At 38.5% G+C, this 18,611-nt stretch overlaps 2 protein-coding genes and 1 long non-coding RNA gene across 5 annotated transcripts; 1 reads left to right on the top strand and 2 right to left on the bottom strand.

Moving 5' to 3' along the window:
* LOC104710952 lies at positions 840–15,197 on the top strand. The gene is made up of 6 exons (XM_010427615.1): positions 840–995; positions 12,327–12,413; positions 12,488–12,687; positions 13,867–14,032; positions 14,272–14,418; positions 14,802–15,197. Exons 1-6 carry the CDS (start codon positions 840–842, stop codon positions 15,195–15,197), a joined length of 1,152 nt encoding a protein of 383 aa, XP_010425917.1.
* LOC109132208 lies at positions 11,167–11,545 on the bottom strand. The gene is made up of 3 exons (XR_002037469.1): positions 11,428–11,545; positions 11,315–11,343; positions 11,167–11,228 (listed from the first exon to the last, which is right to left on the bottom strand). It is a non-coding gene; the product is annotated as an uncharacterized LOC109132208 (long non-coding RNA).
* Positions 15,730–18,605, bottom strand: LOC104702085 (transcription factor PIF1-like). Of its 3 annotated transcripts, none has more exons than XM_010417906.1 (7): positions 18,178–18,605; positions 17,164–18,025; positions 16,971–17,045; positions 16,842–16,907; positions 16,677–16,742; positions 16,189–16,536; positions 15,730–16,097 (listed from the first exon to the last, which is right to left on the bottom strand). In XM_010417906.1, exons 1-7 carry the CDS (start codon positions 18,273–18,275, stop codon positions 16,014–16,016), a joined length of 1,599 nt encoding a protein of 532 aa, XP_010416208.1. In that variant the 5' UTR covers positions 18,276–18,605; the 3' UTR covers positions 15,730–16,013. The 3 variants fall into 3 exon arrangements, with proteins under 3 accessions (XP_010416208.1, XP_010416217.1, XP_019084856.1); XM_010417915.1 differs by having other exon boundaries at positions 16,971–17,039; XM_019229311.1 differs by lacking the exon at positions 15,730–16,097 and having other exon boundaries at positions 16,189–16,383; positions 16,464–16,536.

Here is an 18,611-nt window from a genome sequence, read left to right as displayed (position 1 = left end):
GGGGGGGGCATTTCGCACAAGAGGGCTTTAAAAAAGCAGCTTATGTGTATGGTCTTAAAAGTGATCGATCGTGTTATTTGCAAACAGTCCAGCTTGTTACAGGTTCAGCTTCAGTATTATTTGCAAACAGCCCAGCTTGTTACAACGTCCAAGCGATATCAGGGGTTGGTGAATATTGGTCTAGTGCTATCTTCTTTGGAGGACCAGGAGGATGCACAAATGACAATAGTTAACAAATCTTTAAGATCATTTTACATTTAAGTATATATCGATCATCTCTGTTTTCATGTATTAAGGAAAGAATAAAACGGATGTTTTCAAATACTATTATTAGGCCTAGGAGAAAGAAAAAAATCAAACCCGAAAATCTGAACCGAACTATCGATTTCATAAAGATTATGTTTGGAGCTTTGGTTCGTGTGCCACGAGATGGAAGAATTATCAATATAATTTCCCTTTTGTAAGTTCTTTCTTTGACAATGGTACTTTGACAATGGCGAGAGTGTTCTTTAGACAAAGTCAAACGGATTTGCTTGATTTTGTTGCCGTCCATTTGTGTTACAATTTTACAGTTTTATGCCCCTGCAATTTCAAAAGTCCATCATCCACCATTTGTCTTTTAATAACCGTTTATAGGTTCTTTTGTTAGTTTCAATGGTTTCAGATTATATTATACTTTATTAATGGTTTTCATTTTCTTATTTATCTTTATTTTTATTTCATTAATTGTTTCAGATTTCTAATTTTAATTTATTAAATATTATATCAATGTGACACCATATATATGGTTGCTATAAACGATCATTTATTTTTTTGTAAAAAAAGAGTTTTGATTTTCCATGAGGTCATGCACTAAGCTTATTCTGCTGATTTTTTCTACAGTAACTCTCATCCTTGTTACAGAGAGTCGAAGAACAATACCATCAAATAAGGAGATTAAAGAGCTCGAGAAACTACTCAACCATATCAACAAACCCGCACTAAAAAGTTTCAAAGTAAATTTAGCCTTTATTTTCTTAAACTTTTCAATGTTTTTTGATAGATAGAAACGAAAGGAAGGAGAACGGAAAAAGGATTTTGCTGAGGTGGAGGACGATTGAAAAGGCGATTAGGGTTTTTTGCTTGGTTACCAAGTCTGATGCAAACGGCGGATTCGCCGCCAGGATCTACCGGGTTCTGTCCAACGGGGATGGGTTCGGCTACCTCTCCTTTGGTGGAGGTGAATCAAGGAAGTTCTATACAGGTTCAATCTACAGACCTTGGTGTAATGGCAGATGGTATTGCGGCTCAAGGGACTAAGGTTTGGGTTCTGGTGAACAAAAACACTGGTTGAAGGCGGCGCAAAAACATACGTTTACTAAACAAGCTTTTGTGGTTTCGGAAGTGGAGGGGAAGCAACGAGTGGTGGTTCCAAGGGAGGTCTTTGTCGATGCGAAGCCGTTATGGGACGATTTCCTTGTTGGCAAATTTATCAATGCAAAAGCTCCCCATGTGGGAAAAATTCACATGATTGTGAACAAGATCTGGAGATTGGGGGACAAATCTTCTCTTATTGATGTTGTGGTGGTTAATGATACAACTGTCAAGTTTCGAGTCTGTAATGAAAGTATCCGGCACAGAGTTCTCAACCGAGCTATGTGGAATATAGGAGGTCTACGAATGCTCATTACCAAATCTGTTTTAGGATGTAGTCGTATAGGAGTTCCCACTGCACTAGAGAGGAAATGTAGTCCCTTATGAGTAAAAATTGTCGGGGGGACATTCTTAAGTACCACCCATAGCGAAATAGATTTCAATGCTGGTTGTGCCTCTTCTGCAAAAGCTCCGCATGTGGGAAAAATTCACATGATTGTGAACAAGATCTGGAGATTGGGGGATAAATCTTCTCTTATTGATGTTGTGGTGGTTAATGATACAACTGTCAAGTTTCGAGTCTGTAATGAAAGTATCCGGCACAGAGTTCTCAACCGAGCTATGTGGAATATAGGAGGTCTACGAATGCTCATTACCAAATGGACGCCTTTTGCAGAAGAGGCACAACCAGCATTGAAATCTATTTCGCTATGGGTGGTACTTAAGAATGTCCCCCCGACAATTTTTACTCATAAGGGACTACATTTCCTCTCTAGTGCAGTGGGAACTCCTATACGACTACATCCTAAAACAGAGGCGTGCTCGAGTTTTGTGGAAGCACAAATTCTTGTGGAAGCGGATCTTACTAAGAATTTACTTGTGGAGTTCCACTTGGCGGGTGAGGAGGAAGGGGAATTGGATGTTGTTGTTAACTACTCTTACCCTTGGCTCCGCCCCAGTGTACTCATTGCGGCAAGTGGGGACATTTATAGGCTGCTTGCCTTGCAACTAGTAAGGTTGATGCACCTAAATATCCTATTGTGGGCTCTCCTATCAAACAGGGGATGGACACTAGGACCAAGGATACTGTGGTGGGTTCTCCTCTTCAGGAATCTACAGACCAGCCGATCAGGAAGAATATGGAAACTATCATTGATCGTACAGCTGCAACAGCGGATGCAGAGGAGTGGATCACGCCACAAAAAACAGGTACCAAGTCTAAGCATAGCCCGACTAAAGCTAAAGCTCTACTGCAACTTGGTGAGGTTTCTCTGTTATCAAACTCCTACTCGATTCTTAGTGAAAAGGGTGAAGATGATATTGAGGATGCTCCTCCCGCGTCGGATAAGGACATTGTGCTCCCCTCTGAGCAAGTAGCTGCAGAATCAACAGATATTGTCACTGCTACCGCACATGTTATGGCATTAGTGGCTGGCAAAAAAGGACGTGGAGTTAAGCCTACTTTACCTTTGCGTGAATCCATTCCGCGAGCTTCAAAGGACACTCATAAATATGTTTCACAAGGCCAGAGTACGACGGACCCCCACCTCCGCTGTTAGATAATGTCGAGCTTCTTCTGGAATGTTCGTGGTTTCAACAAAACGACTAAACATTATGTGGTTCAAGATTGGGTTAAGCATCGAAAATTTCAATTTGGCTGTCTATTAGAGACGCGGGTAAAAGAGAGCAAAGCATCGAGTATACTTGGTTATGTTTTTCCTGATTGGTCTTCTTTAACAAATTATACGTGTAATGGCAGAGGACGGATATGGGTTGTGTGGGATTTTAGTGTTCGCCTCACTCCTTGTTACACTAGTGGTCAAGTGATTACTTGTTCAGTTTTGTCGGAAGGGGCTTTGGAGGAGTTTTTTTTGTCTCATTTGTTTACGCAACAAATGGTGTGGAGGATAGAAAAGTTCTATGGGAAGATTTAAAATTTCACCAGGACTCTCCTTTGTTTCGTAATAAACCATGGATGGTGTTTGGTGATTTTAATGAAATTTTAAAAGGGGAGGAGCATTTTCTTTATGAACATCAACCTACTATCCCGCAGGGGATGCGAGACTTTCAAGAGGTAGTGCAGCATTGTTCATTTAGTGACTTGCAGACCCATGGTCCTCTATACATTTGGTGTAATAAGCGGGACTTCGGGCTCATTTGTAAGAAACTCGATCGGGTTCTTGTGAATGATGTATGGCTAGCAAAGTATCAACAGTCATATGGAGTTTTTGAGGCGGGAGGTTGTTCTGATCACTTGAGGTGTCATATCACTATTAGTGGGGCAAGCCACAGTTGCGAAGACCGTTTAAATTTTCAAATGATCTCGTAGAGGATTCTAGCTTCTTGCCAATGGTGAAGGATTATTGGGACAGTACAGAACCGTTGTATCACTCCACTTCCGCGATGTACAAGTTTTCTAAGAAGCTCAAAGCTCTGAAACTGAAAGTGAAGCAGTTAAGCAGAGATAGGCTTGGAGATTTGCAAAAGAAGGCGAAAGAGGCTTTTTTGCATCTGTGTACTTGTCAATTGGAGACTCTACAGAATCCAACTGATCAGGCGATGCGGACAGAATCTGTAGCTTATAGCCGCTGGCTTTTTGTCTCTACTTTAGAGGAGAAGTTCCTGAAGCAAAAATCCAAACTACACTGGCTCAAAGTTGGAGATGACAACAATAAAGTCTTCCATCGTGCAGCTAAAACTCGTGAGATTCGCAATGCAATCAAAGAGGTCCAGTGTCCTGGAGGAGTAATTGCGGACACACAGGAGACGATTAAACTAGAGGCTGAGAGATTCTTTTGTGAGTTTCTTGGCCATAAATTAATCAACTATCAACCGATCGATGATCATGAGCTATCAGCCTTATTAAGCTATCGATGTTCAACTCTGGAACAAACTCAGTTGGTGAAGGAAGTGACTGAGACAAAGATAAGAGATGTATTATTCTCCATGCCAATGGATAAAAGCCCAGGACCTGATGGGTACACTGTGGAGTTCCTCAAGGAAACATGGTCCATCATCAAAGTAGATTTTGTTGCCTCTGTTCAATCCTTTTTCCATTTTGGTTTTTTACCTAAGGGTGTCAACACAACAATTTTAGCTCTTATACCAAAGAAGAAAGAAGTTAAGAAAATGAAGGATTACAGACCAATATCTTGTTGTAACGTGACATACAAGGTGATATCAAAACTGCTTGCTAATCGACTTAAGAGGCTTCTCCCGAGTTTCATATCCCCCAATCAATCTGCTTTTGTCAAGGACCGCCTTCTGATGGAAAATGTTCTGTTAGCCTCTGAGATTGTTGCTGACTATCACAAAGACACAGTTTCTCCTCGGAGTGCTGTCAAGATTGACATCTCCAAAGCATTTGATTCGGTTCAATGGTCGTTCTTACTTTCTATCCTCCGTACTTTTCAGCTCCCAACGCAGTTTATTCAGTGGATAGAACTGTGTATCACAACCGCATCATTCTTGGTCCAAGTAAATGGTGAATTGTCTGGTCTGTTTCGCAGTGAGAGAGGCCTCCGTCAAGGCTGTTCATTGTCACCCTACCTTTTTGTCATCTGTATGCAAGTGATGTCTGTAATGTTGGATAGAGCAGCAAATGAGAGGCTAGTAGGTTACCACCCGCGTTGTAAGAACATCAGACTCACACATTTGTGTTTTGCTGATGACCTATTAGTCTTCACTGATGGGACTAGAGCATCAATTGAGGGTATTCTCCAAGTTTTTGACGAATTTGCAGCGAGCTCTGGATTGAACATTAGCCTGGAGAAATCTACTCTCTACATGGCCGGGGTCACAGCAGGTGATCAGGAAATGATTCTCAACTCCTTCCCCTTCGAATCAGGCACTCTACCTGTCCGCTATCTCGGTCTCCCGCTCCTCACTAAGCGTATGACTATGGCGGATTGCTCTCCTCTTCTTGAACATATTCGTGCCAAGTTTAGTAGTTGGACTGGACGATATCTATCATTTGCAGGACGACTCCAACTCATCAATTCAGTCATCCACAGTCTTACCAACTTTTGGATGTCAGCTTTTAGATTACCAATGGCCTGTATCAAGGAGCTAGATAGCATGAATTCAGCTTTTTTGTGGTCTGGACCTGCTCTAAACACTAAAAAAGCAAAGGTCTCATGGCAGGATGTATGACAACCAAAAGACGAGGATGGCCTGGGGATACGGTCTTTGAAGGAATCAAACAAAGTGAGCTGGCTAAAGCTCATATGGAGCATATTAACCTCATCCTCCCTATGGGTTACTTGGCTACGCACTTATCTATTTAAGCAAGGTTCTTTCTGGTCAATCAAAGCTAACACTACATCAGGATCTTGGATGTGGCGCAAAATTCTCAAATATCGCCCATTAGCTGCGGATTTTGTTCGATACGACGTAAAAATTAGGGAGGGAACGTCTTTCTGGCATGATAATTGGTCGCCGCTGGGATGTCTGATCACAATAGCAGGACAAAGGGGCACCATTGACATGGGCATTTGCTTCCATGCCACTGTTGCAGAAGCTCTCACTCATCGACAACAACACCATCGAGTGGATCATTTGAATCAGATGGAAAATTCTCTCGTGACCATTCGAAACAGAGGACATGTAGAAGCAGAGGACGTCGTACTGTGGAAAGGGAGAGGGGACACTTTTAAGACCAAATTTAACACCAAAGACACCTGGGAACACACTAGGACTCCTGGTCAGCGGAAATCATGGGTAAATGGTGTGTGGTTCTCCCAGGCCACCCCAAAATACTCCTTTATGGTATGGGTTGCCACACTGAACCACCTCACTACCGGGGACCGTATGCAGCACGGGAACACTCGCATTGATGTCTCTTGTCCCTTATGCAAAGCCACACAAGAATCTAGAAACCATCTGTTTTTCACTTGTCCCTACTCGACAGAGGTGTGGACAGGTCTCGTCTCCAAGCTGCTCGATAATCACTTTTCCACATACTGGAACACCAACATGGATCTCCTTGACACCTCGTTGGGGAAATCTATCCTCTTCCTGCTCCGTTATGCATTCCAAGCCTCGCTCCACTCAATTTGGGCGGAGAGGAACAAAGGTAGACATGGGGAAGCTCAGGTACAGCCCACTATGCTTGTTCAACGTCTAGATCGCCAAGTCCGCAACAGACTATTATCACTCCAAGCCACGGGAAAGTTAACTGGCTGTATGGAGAGATGGTTAGCATCACGTTGAGAAGACCCTGTCCTACTTTGATCTGTTGTAAATTAAAGTTATAGTTTTCTTTCGACACTTTTTTAAAATCCTGCTGCACTAGATGTAACAACGTTTTTTTCAAAAAAAAAAAAAAAGATAGAAACGAAAGATTTTTTTTTTGTTTAACGATTAAAGAAAGAAATCTGTCTTTTTATATAATTAATACGAAAGAAAGAGATTGTTAAACGTTAAGAAAAATATAACCATTGTTTATAAGCAACTTTTTAGGATGTGCAAAAAAAAAAAAATTAAACTCACTTTGAGTCTCAGTAATAATTGGACTGACCGTGTCTTTTTACTAATCCACGCAGCAATTTAAGTTGCATTTTTTTTCTTTCTTCGGATTACATCAATAGTTTTTTGGGTGATTTACTCAAATGTTATCCAAATTAGGTAATATTACCAGAATCCAAAATAAGATTTTATTATTAAAATATTTTGGATATTTTCAAAATACCCAGCGTGCCTTTGTTTTATGTTACCGAAAAAAACATTATTACAAAAATGCCATTGCCACGTCAGAAATCGCTGACGTGTAACCTTAATTCAGCCGTAACGCGTTACAGATAAATGTTGCGGATGAGTTATGGAAAAAAACATTTGAGTAAGAGAGGACGGTTGAGTTATAGCATAACTCAACCAAGCATTACGGTTGACTTATTAAAATCTGATTGAGTTATGCTATAACTCAACCGTCCTTACGGTTGACTTATTAAAATCCGGTTGAGTTATGCTATAACTCATAACTCAATCGTCCTTACGGCTGACTTATTAAAATCTGGTTGAGTTATGCTATAACTCAACCGTCCTTACGGCTGAGTTTTCACCCGATGGTTGAGTTGTCAAAAGTTTGGCTGAGTTATCACTGCGACACGGCTGACTTATGAGCAACTGTTACGGTTGAGTTATCGTACAACTCAACCGTAATAGGCTGACTTATCGTACAACTCAGTCGTGATAGGCTGACTTATCATACAACTCAACCATTTGACGGTTGACTTATTAACAAAAAATTAATTACTAGAATGTTATTCAGTTACGGCTGACTTATTAAACGATACGGCTGACTTATTAAACGATACGGCTGAATTTGGCAGCAATTTTTTTGCTTTTTAATTACTGTAATGTTTTTTTAATTACTGTAATATTTTTCATTTTGTGGCTGAGTTTTATATAGGCTGAGTTATTAATTGTTTGATGGCTGACTTGCCACGTCGGACGCAACATCTATGTCAGCATTCCATGTCATCTTTTTTTTCTCCAAAAATACGAAATTTCGTTCGACTCTTGTTCTTATACTTCTTCTTCACTTTTCTTCTTCACCTAGTTCTTTCTACTTCTTCTTCACATTGTTCTTCACCTAGTTCTTTCTACTTCTTCTTCACATTGTTCTTCACCTTGTTCTTCTACTTCTTCTTCACCTTGTTCTTCATTTTTCTTTCATGGATTCAGTTCCGGTTCTAGTTGTTTCCGGTAATTGGGTAAAGACACAGAGATATGTATTTAACACCGATGATAGAGGTTGTATAGTTGTGCAAATAAATGGAGGCACAACACACGACAAACTTGTGAAGCTTGTTCTTGAAGACTACGGATTGGACGCGTTTAGCCATGAGCTAAAGCTGAGCTACATGTTCTCGAACAAGGTACTGAAACTAATGGCGCATGATACTCCACCAGTTTTTGTCTCCAATGATCGACAGTTGCAATGTTTTTTGGGGCTATGGAAAACCGATCAGCTACGTCTCTGTGTAGAGTTTTCGGCGAAAGAGTCTACAGAAACTAGTGGAGTCGACGAGACCTTTCGTCTTCCCGTAAATATTATAACTCAGCCGTAAAGTCATATATATCAGCCATTTACTTTCATATTGTTTCTCGTGATAACTCAGCCATAAAACTCAATAACTCAGCCGTAACATGAATCGAGGAGACCTTTCGTTTTCCTGTAAATATTATAACTCAGTCGTCAAGTCATATATATCATTCATTTACTTTCAAATTGTTTCTTGTGATAACTCAGCCATAACTCACTATAACTCAGCCGTCACATGACCTTTCGTTTTCCCGTAAATATTATAACTCAGCAGTAAAGTCATATATATAATCCATTTACTTTCAGATTGTTACTTGTGATAACTCAGCCATAACTCACTCTAACTCAGCCGTCACATGACCTTTCGTTTACCCGTAATGATTATAACTAAGCTGTAAAGCGATATTTTGGCGGGAAACCATCAGTTAACCTAATAATAGACATATTTTCATTCTAAATTAAAATTTTGATTTATAATAATTTTAATATTTAATTGTTGGAGAAATTTTAGAAAAATAAAATTCTAAATTCGAATAATAATTATTTAATTATTTGCAATAATATCTTGTGATAAAAAGCTCACTTTATGAATTTATTATGCGTGTGGATTTGAGCAGGCACAAAATTAGTGATTTTTCGCGCTTCCCTAACAACACATTTTGTGACATCGAGAGACGTTTTAATAATTATTAGGAATCTGACAGAACAAAAGACCCAGGAAAGAAAGAAGAATACGTTTTCATATTATTGAGAAGACCCTAAACGATAACTCAGCCATAACTTTACCATAACTCAGCCAACCCTCAAATTAGAATGACGAAATAACCGACCAAACCGAAAACTATTTTTCCATTATTTTCGGTTAATTACGGTTATATTCGGTTAATTATCGGTTATATTAAGTAAATCTATCTAATTTGGATAACATTTGGGTTATTTATGGTTATATATTCATCTAACCGACCCATAACCGGAAATAACCAAAAAGTAATTTCAAAATTTTTTTAAATTTCAAATGGTTATCATATTAGTGTATCCAAATTACCACCTTAAACCAAACAAAATATAACCAAAACCAAACTGTTATATTAAAACTCATAATGTTGGAAATATGAACCATAAACCTCAAACCCTAACCCTAACCCCTAAATGTCATATTTCGAATGTTTTACACATTTTGATTAGACTGTGTAAAAATCAATCTTTGTCTATAATTATTACTTTTTATTGCTTATAATGATTGTAATATTCATTTTTCATTCTATATTTTAATTTTGATTTATAATAGATCTAATTTACAAATATTTCATAAGTCAGCCGTTTACAAATATTTACAAATATTACAAAATTTTTAATTAATTTGAATAATATATTGTGAGAAAAGCTAACTTTATTTATTTATTATGTGTGGATCTGAACAGGCACAGAATTAGTGATTTTTTGCGATTCCCCAACAACATTTTTTGTGATATCGAGAGACGTTTTAATTAGATAATTTATTAGGAATCTGACAGAACGAAAGACCCAAGAAAGAAAGAAGAATACGTACTAATATCTCATAACTCCGTAATTCATCACTCAGCCGTAACTTAACCGTAAATCAGCCATAACTTTAAAAATAGACAAATCAAACTCATCCTTATTTATACTTAAAACGTAAAAGTAAAACACTCAAAGAAAGGGAAACAGAGAAATGGAAACTAGATAAAACTTCCAAAATCAGTAAATACAAAGAAAACATATATCAACATAAGAATGGAGGATCTCAAGTGATCACCAGAACTGAGGTCATGTTTCTCACCTTCCAAACCAGAGCCGCTTGAAGCTGTCATTTTTAAATAAAACGTAAACAATTATCTCCTAGAAAAGTTTCACAAATCATCCACCTAAGAATAAGATAACCTGCAAAACAAAAGCAAACAGTAATAAGCAAACCAAAAACTAATTAATAGATATTTGCAAATTCCAAAACCTCAAAACAACATTTAGACTCCAAATGTATAGCTAATGTCATTGTTAGGAATAATCAAGAAACCTATCCTCAGTCTAAAAAAATCTAGCTTTATCGAGCTATTCAATTCAATCACAGCTCATATTACTTCCCCAAAAACGCAATTGACAATATAAATGAAAACTTGAAGCAACAAGAACCAAAGGTGTCTCACTTTAAAACCCTTCGTCATCACTATTCAACCAAAACTGTGAAAAAAGCATTAAGGTTGAAGAGTTTGCAAGAATCTGTGAATCAAAAGTGTTCTGTCCACATCAAGAATCTCCCCAGTATCCTCAATTCGACAAGTTCAGCAAAGACTAACTGAGAATATGAAACGACACGAAGCTCACAAAAGAGAATAATACAACTAGTTTAAATAAAATCAATCCAATCACACATCTCATATTGCTTCTCCAAAAACCCAATTGATAAAGAATAAATGCACTTCCTGTATCACCAATTGACAATAAAAATCAAAACTTTAAGCAACAAGCATCAAAAGTGTCTCACTTTAAAACCTTTCTCAATCAAATTTGTGAGTAAAAGGCATTAGGGTTGAATAGTTTACAAGTTCAGACCAAGAATTGTATAGTATTAGAGAGTAAACGAGAAATACTTGATCAATCATAGGCATTAATCCAATATTTGACTTGATGAGTACAGAATACGATCAACTTGAATGAGAGATAATGCAAATATATTATTGGCTTTGCGGTAAGAAAACCATTATAATATATGAAAATAACGATTGATCTTGATATATAACCAAACCTTGACGAGTCCTATCTTTTTGTCAAGTTCATATTTGACCTTGCTTCCTTTTGTGATCTCTACAACCTAATCATCATCATCATCATCCAAAGACAAAATAATTCAAGAATCCATCACATAACAAGATTCTCAAAACAGTAAAAGAAACTTACCACGTTGAAAATCTGTGGAGCTCCAGGTCCTACATATAAATTATGAATTAGTCCCAAAATACAAAACACAAAAAGCATGCAAAAAAAACTGAATTAGATATGATTTTGTTTACCAATCTCAAGATCATGACATGGATGTGCAGCTACAGAACGTCTTGACAAGGATGAGAGAATCCTCTCGTTAAGACGAGAAGCAGGTCGTTGCAGCTTCTGGTCTTCGTTCCCTTCTTCACTCATCTGTTTTCAAAACGTTACGAATCAAAAACTCAAAATTGGGGCAGAGAGAGAAAGAGAGAGTATCAATCGAATCTAAAATACCAAATTTATTGCAGAATCAGACCCCACAAAAGAAAAACAATCTTTTTAGAGCAGATTTAAGATCGATAATACCAAAATTAAGATATACATTTCTATTGATATAACGTATCGATAAATAAAAGATCTACGCCAAATCTGTTCAACTTTTTTTTTTTCTCTTTCCAAAGGCGATTGAGATTTGAAGCAATACCCAGTAGATTAAACATCAAAAAGCATCCAACTTTGACGATTTTTAGGAGAAAAAACGTACCTTCGGATCGAAACATTCGAAGAAGAAAGTTAAAAGAAACATTTAGTCATTCAAGAACAATGACAACAAAATCAACGAGAGAGGACGAGAGAGGACGAGAGACGACGAGAGAGAGGTGTCTTTTTTTTTTTTGGGCTATGAACAAAGAAACTGTTTGTTTTCCTCTTTTGACCTAAACAAGAAAAAACAATTGTCCATTCTGAAAAAAAAAACTGTTTAGTGACGTGGAAAATCGAAAATGATGTATATTTTAACTTGCTGATGTGTATTTTTTTTATATATTTATCACTCAAAATCGAAAAACCAAATCCAAAGAGTAAATTGTAATTACACCCAGAGCACTAAACATTTGAGTAATTTTCAGAGTTTAATAATGAGTAATAAACCAACTTTTGGATAACATTTGAATAATTCATTCTAGTTTTTTACCTTGTCTTTTGACAGACGAAACATGGTTACGTATTGGACTGCATAGACATTCAAAAGCAGCTAGCCTTTGATCATCCTTTGCTCAAAAACCATTCTATTCAGGTTTTATCATACAAGTAGAAGCTATTCAAGATTTTTTTTTCTTCCTAATGCATGGATTTACATATCACTTGTAGTTGAAGCCTACATCTATACCTAAATGGACAAGAGATAACAACACTTCTGAAAAGTCAAGTTCCCTGCCTTTTCGACAAGAAGACGACAACATACGTTGTCCACTTGGGACAGTGATTATTAAAAGAACTACACTTGAAGATCTTATACAAATTCATCTTTTGAAACTCTTAGGTGAGAAACCGGTCATACCGGTCGTCATGTAAGAAACACTATTTGTTCTCAGAGTTGAGACCCTAACATTTTTTTTTTAATAGAATTTCTGATTTTTATATATTCCAACGGTTACATAGGGTTAATTTAGATATAGGGTGCCACAACAACGATAGCAGGAGCCGAGCTGAACATACTCGGGACAAGAACAAAGAGAGAAGAAAAAAAGAAATACCATATACTAGGGATAGAGTCCGCTGAACCAGAGAGCTAGCAAGCCTTGGAGTTTTTTTGATCTTTCAAGAGCGAGGCAGGTGTTGCGGATTCGCCTATCCAGGTGGGAGAACTGACCTTCCACTGGTGTGCGGTGGCTGGTATAGATCCGAGCATTCCTTTCGTGCCATAGTGTGTAGATTACAGACTGAGCCACAATTAGCTTTAAGGTGGCCATCGATTCGTCACTTGTAGAAGACTGTAGCCAGGAAAGGAACCTGTCCCAGGTAAAGAAGCCGGTGAATGGGAGCTTTAACTTGTTGAGGCTCCATCTCCAGAGGTCGTATGTGTAAGGGCATCTGAGGAACAAATGATCCCTTGTCTCAAAGTAGATTTCACATAGGGGGCAGGTATCATCTTCTAGAATACCCCAGTTTCTTAGTCTTGATAAGGTGGGCATCCTATCAAGGCAACATAGCCACATGATGAAAGCTTGTTTGGGGATAGATCCTTTAAACCACACTTGCTTATGCCAGTTTACTTCCTGAGCGGGTGGCCTATAAGTGTTCCAAGTTTCAGTGAAGCTAAAGCGATCACGAGGCTCGGATGTCGCGGTAGTCCACAAGTAAACATCATTGATGTTTTCATTTAGCTCAACTTCCACGAGATGGGTTAAGAGGAGTTCCATCCTATCACTTCTCGCACCTCTGAATATCCAACCATCACCATTGTGTGCACTTGCAACTGTGGAATGTAGCGGGAGGCCTAGTCTTTGGTGTTCTCCTGGACCTAAGAATGATAGTAAAAATCACCAAAGGGGGTCCAGTTGTCATACCAGAAAGAGCAATGCTTTCCATTGCCAACTTTGCATGAGAGGAATGCTTTTGCAATGTTTCTCAGCTTAAGTAGCTGTTTCCACATTGAGGATCCTTGACTGCTTGTTGAGAGTCTCCAGAAGTTGAGACCCTAACATCCTAACATGTTACTTAGAATATTTGTTTTTTTTCTTCTTTTAATTATCTTCGTTTGCGATAGCTGAGTATTATAAAGAAAATCATGGAGGAATGGGAAACATTAATATATGGGATCCGCCTGTCAAACCTGATCAATTTAGTCTTGCAAGTATATCTATCCAGAACGGCCTTAGAGACCGCTTACAGAGCATTTCAGCTGGATGGATGGTAAGTCCAAAACCAATTGACTTCGAAATTCGTAACAATTTTTTTTTTTTTAACTATAAAATTGCAAAAAATATATATATATATATCCCACAGGTGTCCCCAAAACTGAACAGAATCATAGTGGCTTGTTTACATACTGGACCGTAAGTTCTTCAAACATAGTTAAAGTTTGGCATTTCATTACATGACCCAGCTACACCGGTCGTTAATCATCAGTCTTAATTTATGATTGGAAACAGGCAGATGGGGATAACAAGACAGGTTGCTACAATACCGTATGCCCTGGGTTTGTACAAGTGAGTAGCAAATTTGGACTTGGAACTCTTGCCAAACCAGTTTCCACTTATGATGGTGAACAATATATCCTACAAGTCATCATTTTTCAGGTATATAACACCAATTTTCTCAAATTTCTCACATACGGAAAAGTTGAAGTTACATAACAGTTTGGCATAGTCTGACAACAAAATATTGACCAATCCATACTGGAATAGTTAAACCAAACCGAAACAAAATTTGTTTATAGATTGATGAGTGCTTTTTTTAAAGAACCAAACCAAAATTAATTAGTTTAGTGTAATCAAACAGAGAATGAACAAAAAAATTCATGAATTTTGGTTTAAAATTTAGTTTCATGACCAAAATTGCATTAAATTGAACCAAAACCAAAAGAACTACAATTTTTTCATTTGGTTAGAATTTCCATAAAAAACAACAAATAAATAAACAAAACCAAACTATAATCTTAATCGGCTTTTGGTTTAAGCAGGATCATATTACAGGAAATTGGTGGTTTTTGCTAAAGGGAAACCCAATTGGGTATTGGCCAAGATCATTGTTCAATGGTGAAGGTATAGCTAATGGAGCAAGTCGAGTATTTAGTGCAGTGAGACAAAGGATAAGCCCAATCATGGGAAGTGGACATTTCCCACAAGAGGGTTACAGAAAAGCAGCTTTTGTGAATGGTCTTAAAGTGATTGATCATGTTTCAGAAAAGAATACGAGTCCACCCGCTTCAAATATTGCAATATTCGCAAACAGTCCACGAGCTTCAGATTTAATATTGTTCGCAAACAGTCCAACTTGTTATAAAGTCGAAACAAAATCAGGGGTTGGTGAATATTGGTCTACTGCTATCTACTTTGGAGGGCCAGGAGGATTTTAGGTGTTAGCTAATAAATCTTTTAAGTATATCTTCTGTTTTTTTCTTTTTGTGTGTGTTAAGAAAAGAATAAAAAGGATGTTGTCGAAATAACGTTAATTTATATCCTCTTCATTTTACGAATTTAGGAATGATATGGTTTATATGCATGTGTCTCTCAAGTCCAAGTGTCAAACTAATGAATATTTTCATGATTGAAATCAATTTTAATAGAGAAATTAATAGTTAGGCCATTTATTAGAGAACTGAGAAGAAGTATATATATATGTATACTCTTCAAAAACTAGTGTTCATTGTCGATAGCTCTTCTGACCCTTTTACTCGTGAGCTCTTCTTTTCATCAAAATGCAAACTTCTTCCTCATGGCTCATACTTTAGGCGAAGAGGAAAGACAAAAGAATAAATGTTTGTTGCTGGATTTGTCTGTGAGTCCATAGGACTGGGATGTTTGTGCATATTCACCGAGCTAAGCTTACTCTCAGAATTCAGAAGTAGCATGTGACGACTTGTTTAACTGTAGTCAAAACTTATAGAAGACAAGAAAGAATAATGTTCGGGTTTGTATATATGAACCTAATGTTCCATCTGTTCTCTTCACTAAAGCCTCTGCACCTTCTATGTATTGATTCCTATATTACTGGATCTTGACATGTACAGCTCTCTAAGTTTACAACTCGGAAAGAGAGAACAACAACAAAAAGAACAGGGGAGATACGTTATCTTAGATGGCGATTTACATGTTAGGTCTCTCTCTGTCAAATTCTCAAAATTGTGTGTTTGCTTGTCAAAAAAGATACTCTGGCTGGCTGCTCCAAGCTTTTAACCTTTTGTGTGGTTTCCCTGATCCACAGATTCCTTGCTACTGCTTACCCTGCTTGAACTTGGGTACGATGTTGCTTGATTCTACACGAATAAAGATAAGACCTTGTGATTTTTTTGTGAGCAGAGGAGAGCAATTGTCATTTTTGGAACCAGATGATGGGAGGTAAAGTACCTGAAACGGAGGTGGTTGACTCGGGTGGACACCGCGGAACTGCTGATATGGATCCATGAAACCAGGATACTGAGGAGGCTGGCTCAATGTTGTTGGATCACATTGCTGGTTCTGAACATATAGTCTTGATGGGTCAGAAGGATGAACAGGGTACTGGGGTGCTGTGAATACAGAGCCTCCTCCTATAGGTTGGGTCTGTGTAGGCAAAGGTCTTTGAGAAGGCAACATATTGGGAAAAGGCATGAAGGAAGGAGGAGGAAGAGGCTGGTTCATACCCATCCCCATGGCCATGTATTGTTGCATACCCGGATACATCATTGGCATCATACCACATCCCATTGACATCATCTGCATTAATCTCAGTCAAAAACTGGAGTTTCCATGGGAAGGTATGAATTTAAATTTTCATGGACTATTTAAAAAGACTTAATAAGGCTTCATGAGTATCTATTGGTTCCTAAAATTTTGATAGAGGTAAAGAGAAAGACCTGTATCTGAAGCTGTAGAGATTTCATGTACTCAATAGCTTCATCCAGCATGGAAGCTTTGTCTGACTGAGAGAATCAAACAAGGGTCGTCTTTGAATCAGCAACATATTAATCAATGTTTAAGATAACTTGAAGAAGAGAAAGTGAGAAGATTAGTAAAAAGACCTTGTTGCAGCGAGGAATGAGTTCTTGGAGAGCTTTCATCCTCTCGTTGATCCTATCTCTTCGTTTCTGTTACACCAAAGTCCTCAGATTCGATCTTATGTGAAACTAATGAAGAAAAAAACAACTGACCCTTTCAGAGAGATTGTGAACTTCAGCAGCACGGGATCTCTTGGTTGATCCACGTCCTTGTTTAGTTTCCTGCACCTCCACCAAAAGAAGTTCAACCAATTTTTTAAAAATGCGCCGAAATATATAGAGCCAGACTAAAATTGCACCGAATCCTATCTGCGCAGGATAGTTAAACTCGGTATCTTCGACTCACCTCGTTATCGTTGCGACACTCAGTCTCGTCAATGGCTTCTCTCTCTTTTCGTTTCCTCTCATCCACGATCGTCTTCTCTGGTTCGATTTCGCTCTTCGACATTATAGAAGTAGATATATCAGGAGGAATCGCAATCGTCGTCGTCGCCACTGCTTTTCCCTTCCGATCAAGTCCGCCTCCAGCCACGGCGGAGCATTTTTCAGTACCATCCGTCCTCCGCAATAAACCAGAATCACCCGCCACCGCCGCCGACGGTTTCGCGGCTGCAGCGCTAGTATTCACCTGCGTCGATTCCCTCACAACCGCCTTGGAAACCGACGGTTGTCCAGATTCACCTCTACCGTTGGTAAAATCGCCTCTCAGCCTCGAAAAATTCATAAAATTCCTCACCGGCGGCCTCGGCAACGACGGGTTCGGCGCCGTAACCGCTTGACTCGTCATCTGTCTCTCCACCACCGGCGATCTTGGTGCCGTAACCGCTTGACTCGTCATCTGTCTCTCCACCACCGGCGGTCTCGGTGTCGTAACCGCTAGACTAGTCATCTGTCTCTCCGCCGTCGTCGCCGCCACACACGGAGCACCGGGCGCGGCTGAAGAGAAGAGAAGATCTGAGCAGAAGTCGTCGGTATCGTCACGGAGAGGATAATGAAGCCATGAGGTCATTTCGTCTTCATGGATAAAAAGATTCTGATCTGACGGTTGCTGCTGCATAGGAGAAGGAGGAGGTTGAAGAAGCATCTTGGGTGGAGAAGAAGAAGGTTTCTTGTTATTGTTATGGTGATGAAGTCTCTGGTTATGAACAACAACTTGACCGTTGTGCCATAAAAGCTCCATAAGATGATCATTATCATCATCACCACCCCTATACAGTGAGTGCGTGTTGTTATCATCATCAAACAAATACTCTCTCTACTATACACTATAGTAGTAGTAATTACAACAACAACAACAACAACAACAAAAAAAAAACTCAGATCTTGAATATTTATTAGTAAAACAAGAAGAAGAACTTACATAGTAGTAGTAGTAGTAATGGATTTTCTAGGAAGATTCAAAGATGAGGAATTGACATAATCGTCATCTGTATCGAAGTCTGGGACGAAATGATGCATCTCTCTCTATCTTTGTTGAAGCTGCTACTAGCTAAAGTAGTAGTTCTATCTATTCTATTCTTCAAAAAAAAAAAAAAAGAGACAGTTTATCTTCTGCTTCTTCTGGTTTATATGTATATTCATATATAGTCACGACCAAAAACAAAGAGAAGACAGAAAGATCCAAAATAGTAGGAGTGTGACTAGTGGTACTCTGCCCAGAGAGATTACTAATCAGTGAAGAAACATATTATACCCAGATTATATCTAACCTAGAGAACTGAGTTGGATAGGCTTCAACTTGATTTATTATTATCAACTTTAATAGTAATATTTTTTTTCTGGGGGAGGGGGGAT

This window comes from Camelina sativa, chromosome 1 (genome assembly GCF_000633955.1).
Source record: "Camelina sativa cultivar DH55 chromosome 1, Cs, whole genome shotgun sequence".
Taxonomy (NCBI): domain Eukaryota; kingdom Viridiplantae; phylum Streptophyta; class Magnoliopsida; order Brassicales; family Brassicaceae; genus Camelina; species Camelina sativa.
The sequence above is the reverse complement of the archived record's forward strand: the minus strand, read 5'-3'. Positions and strand labels throughout refer to the sequence as shown.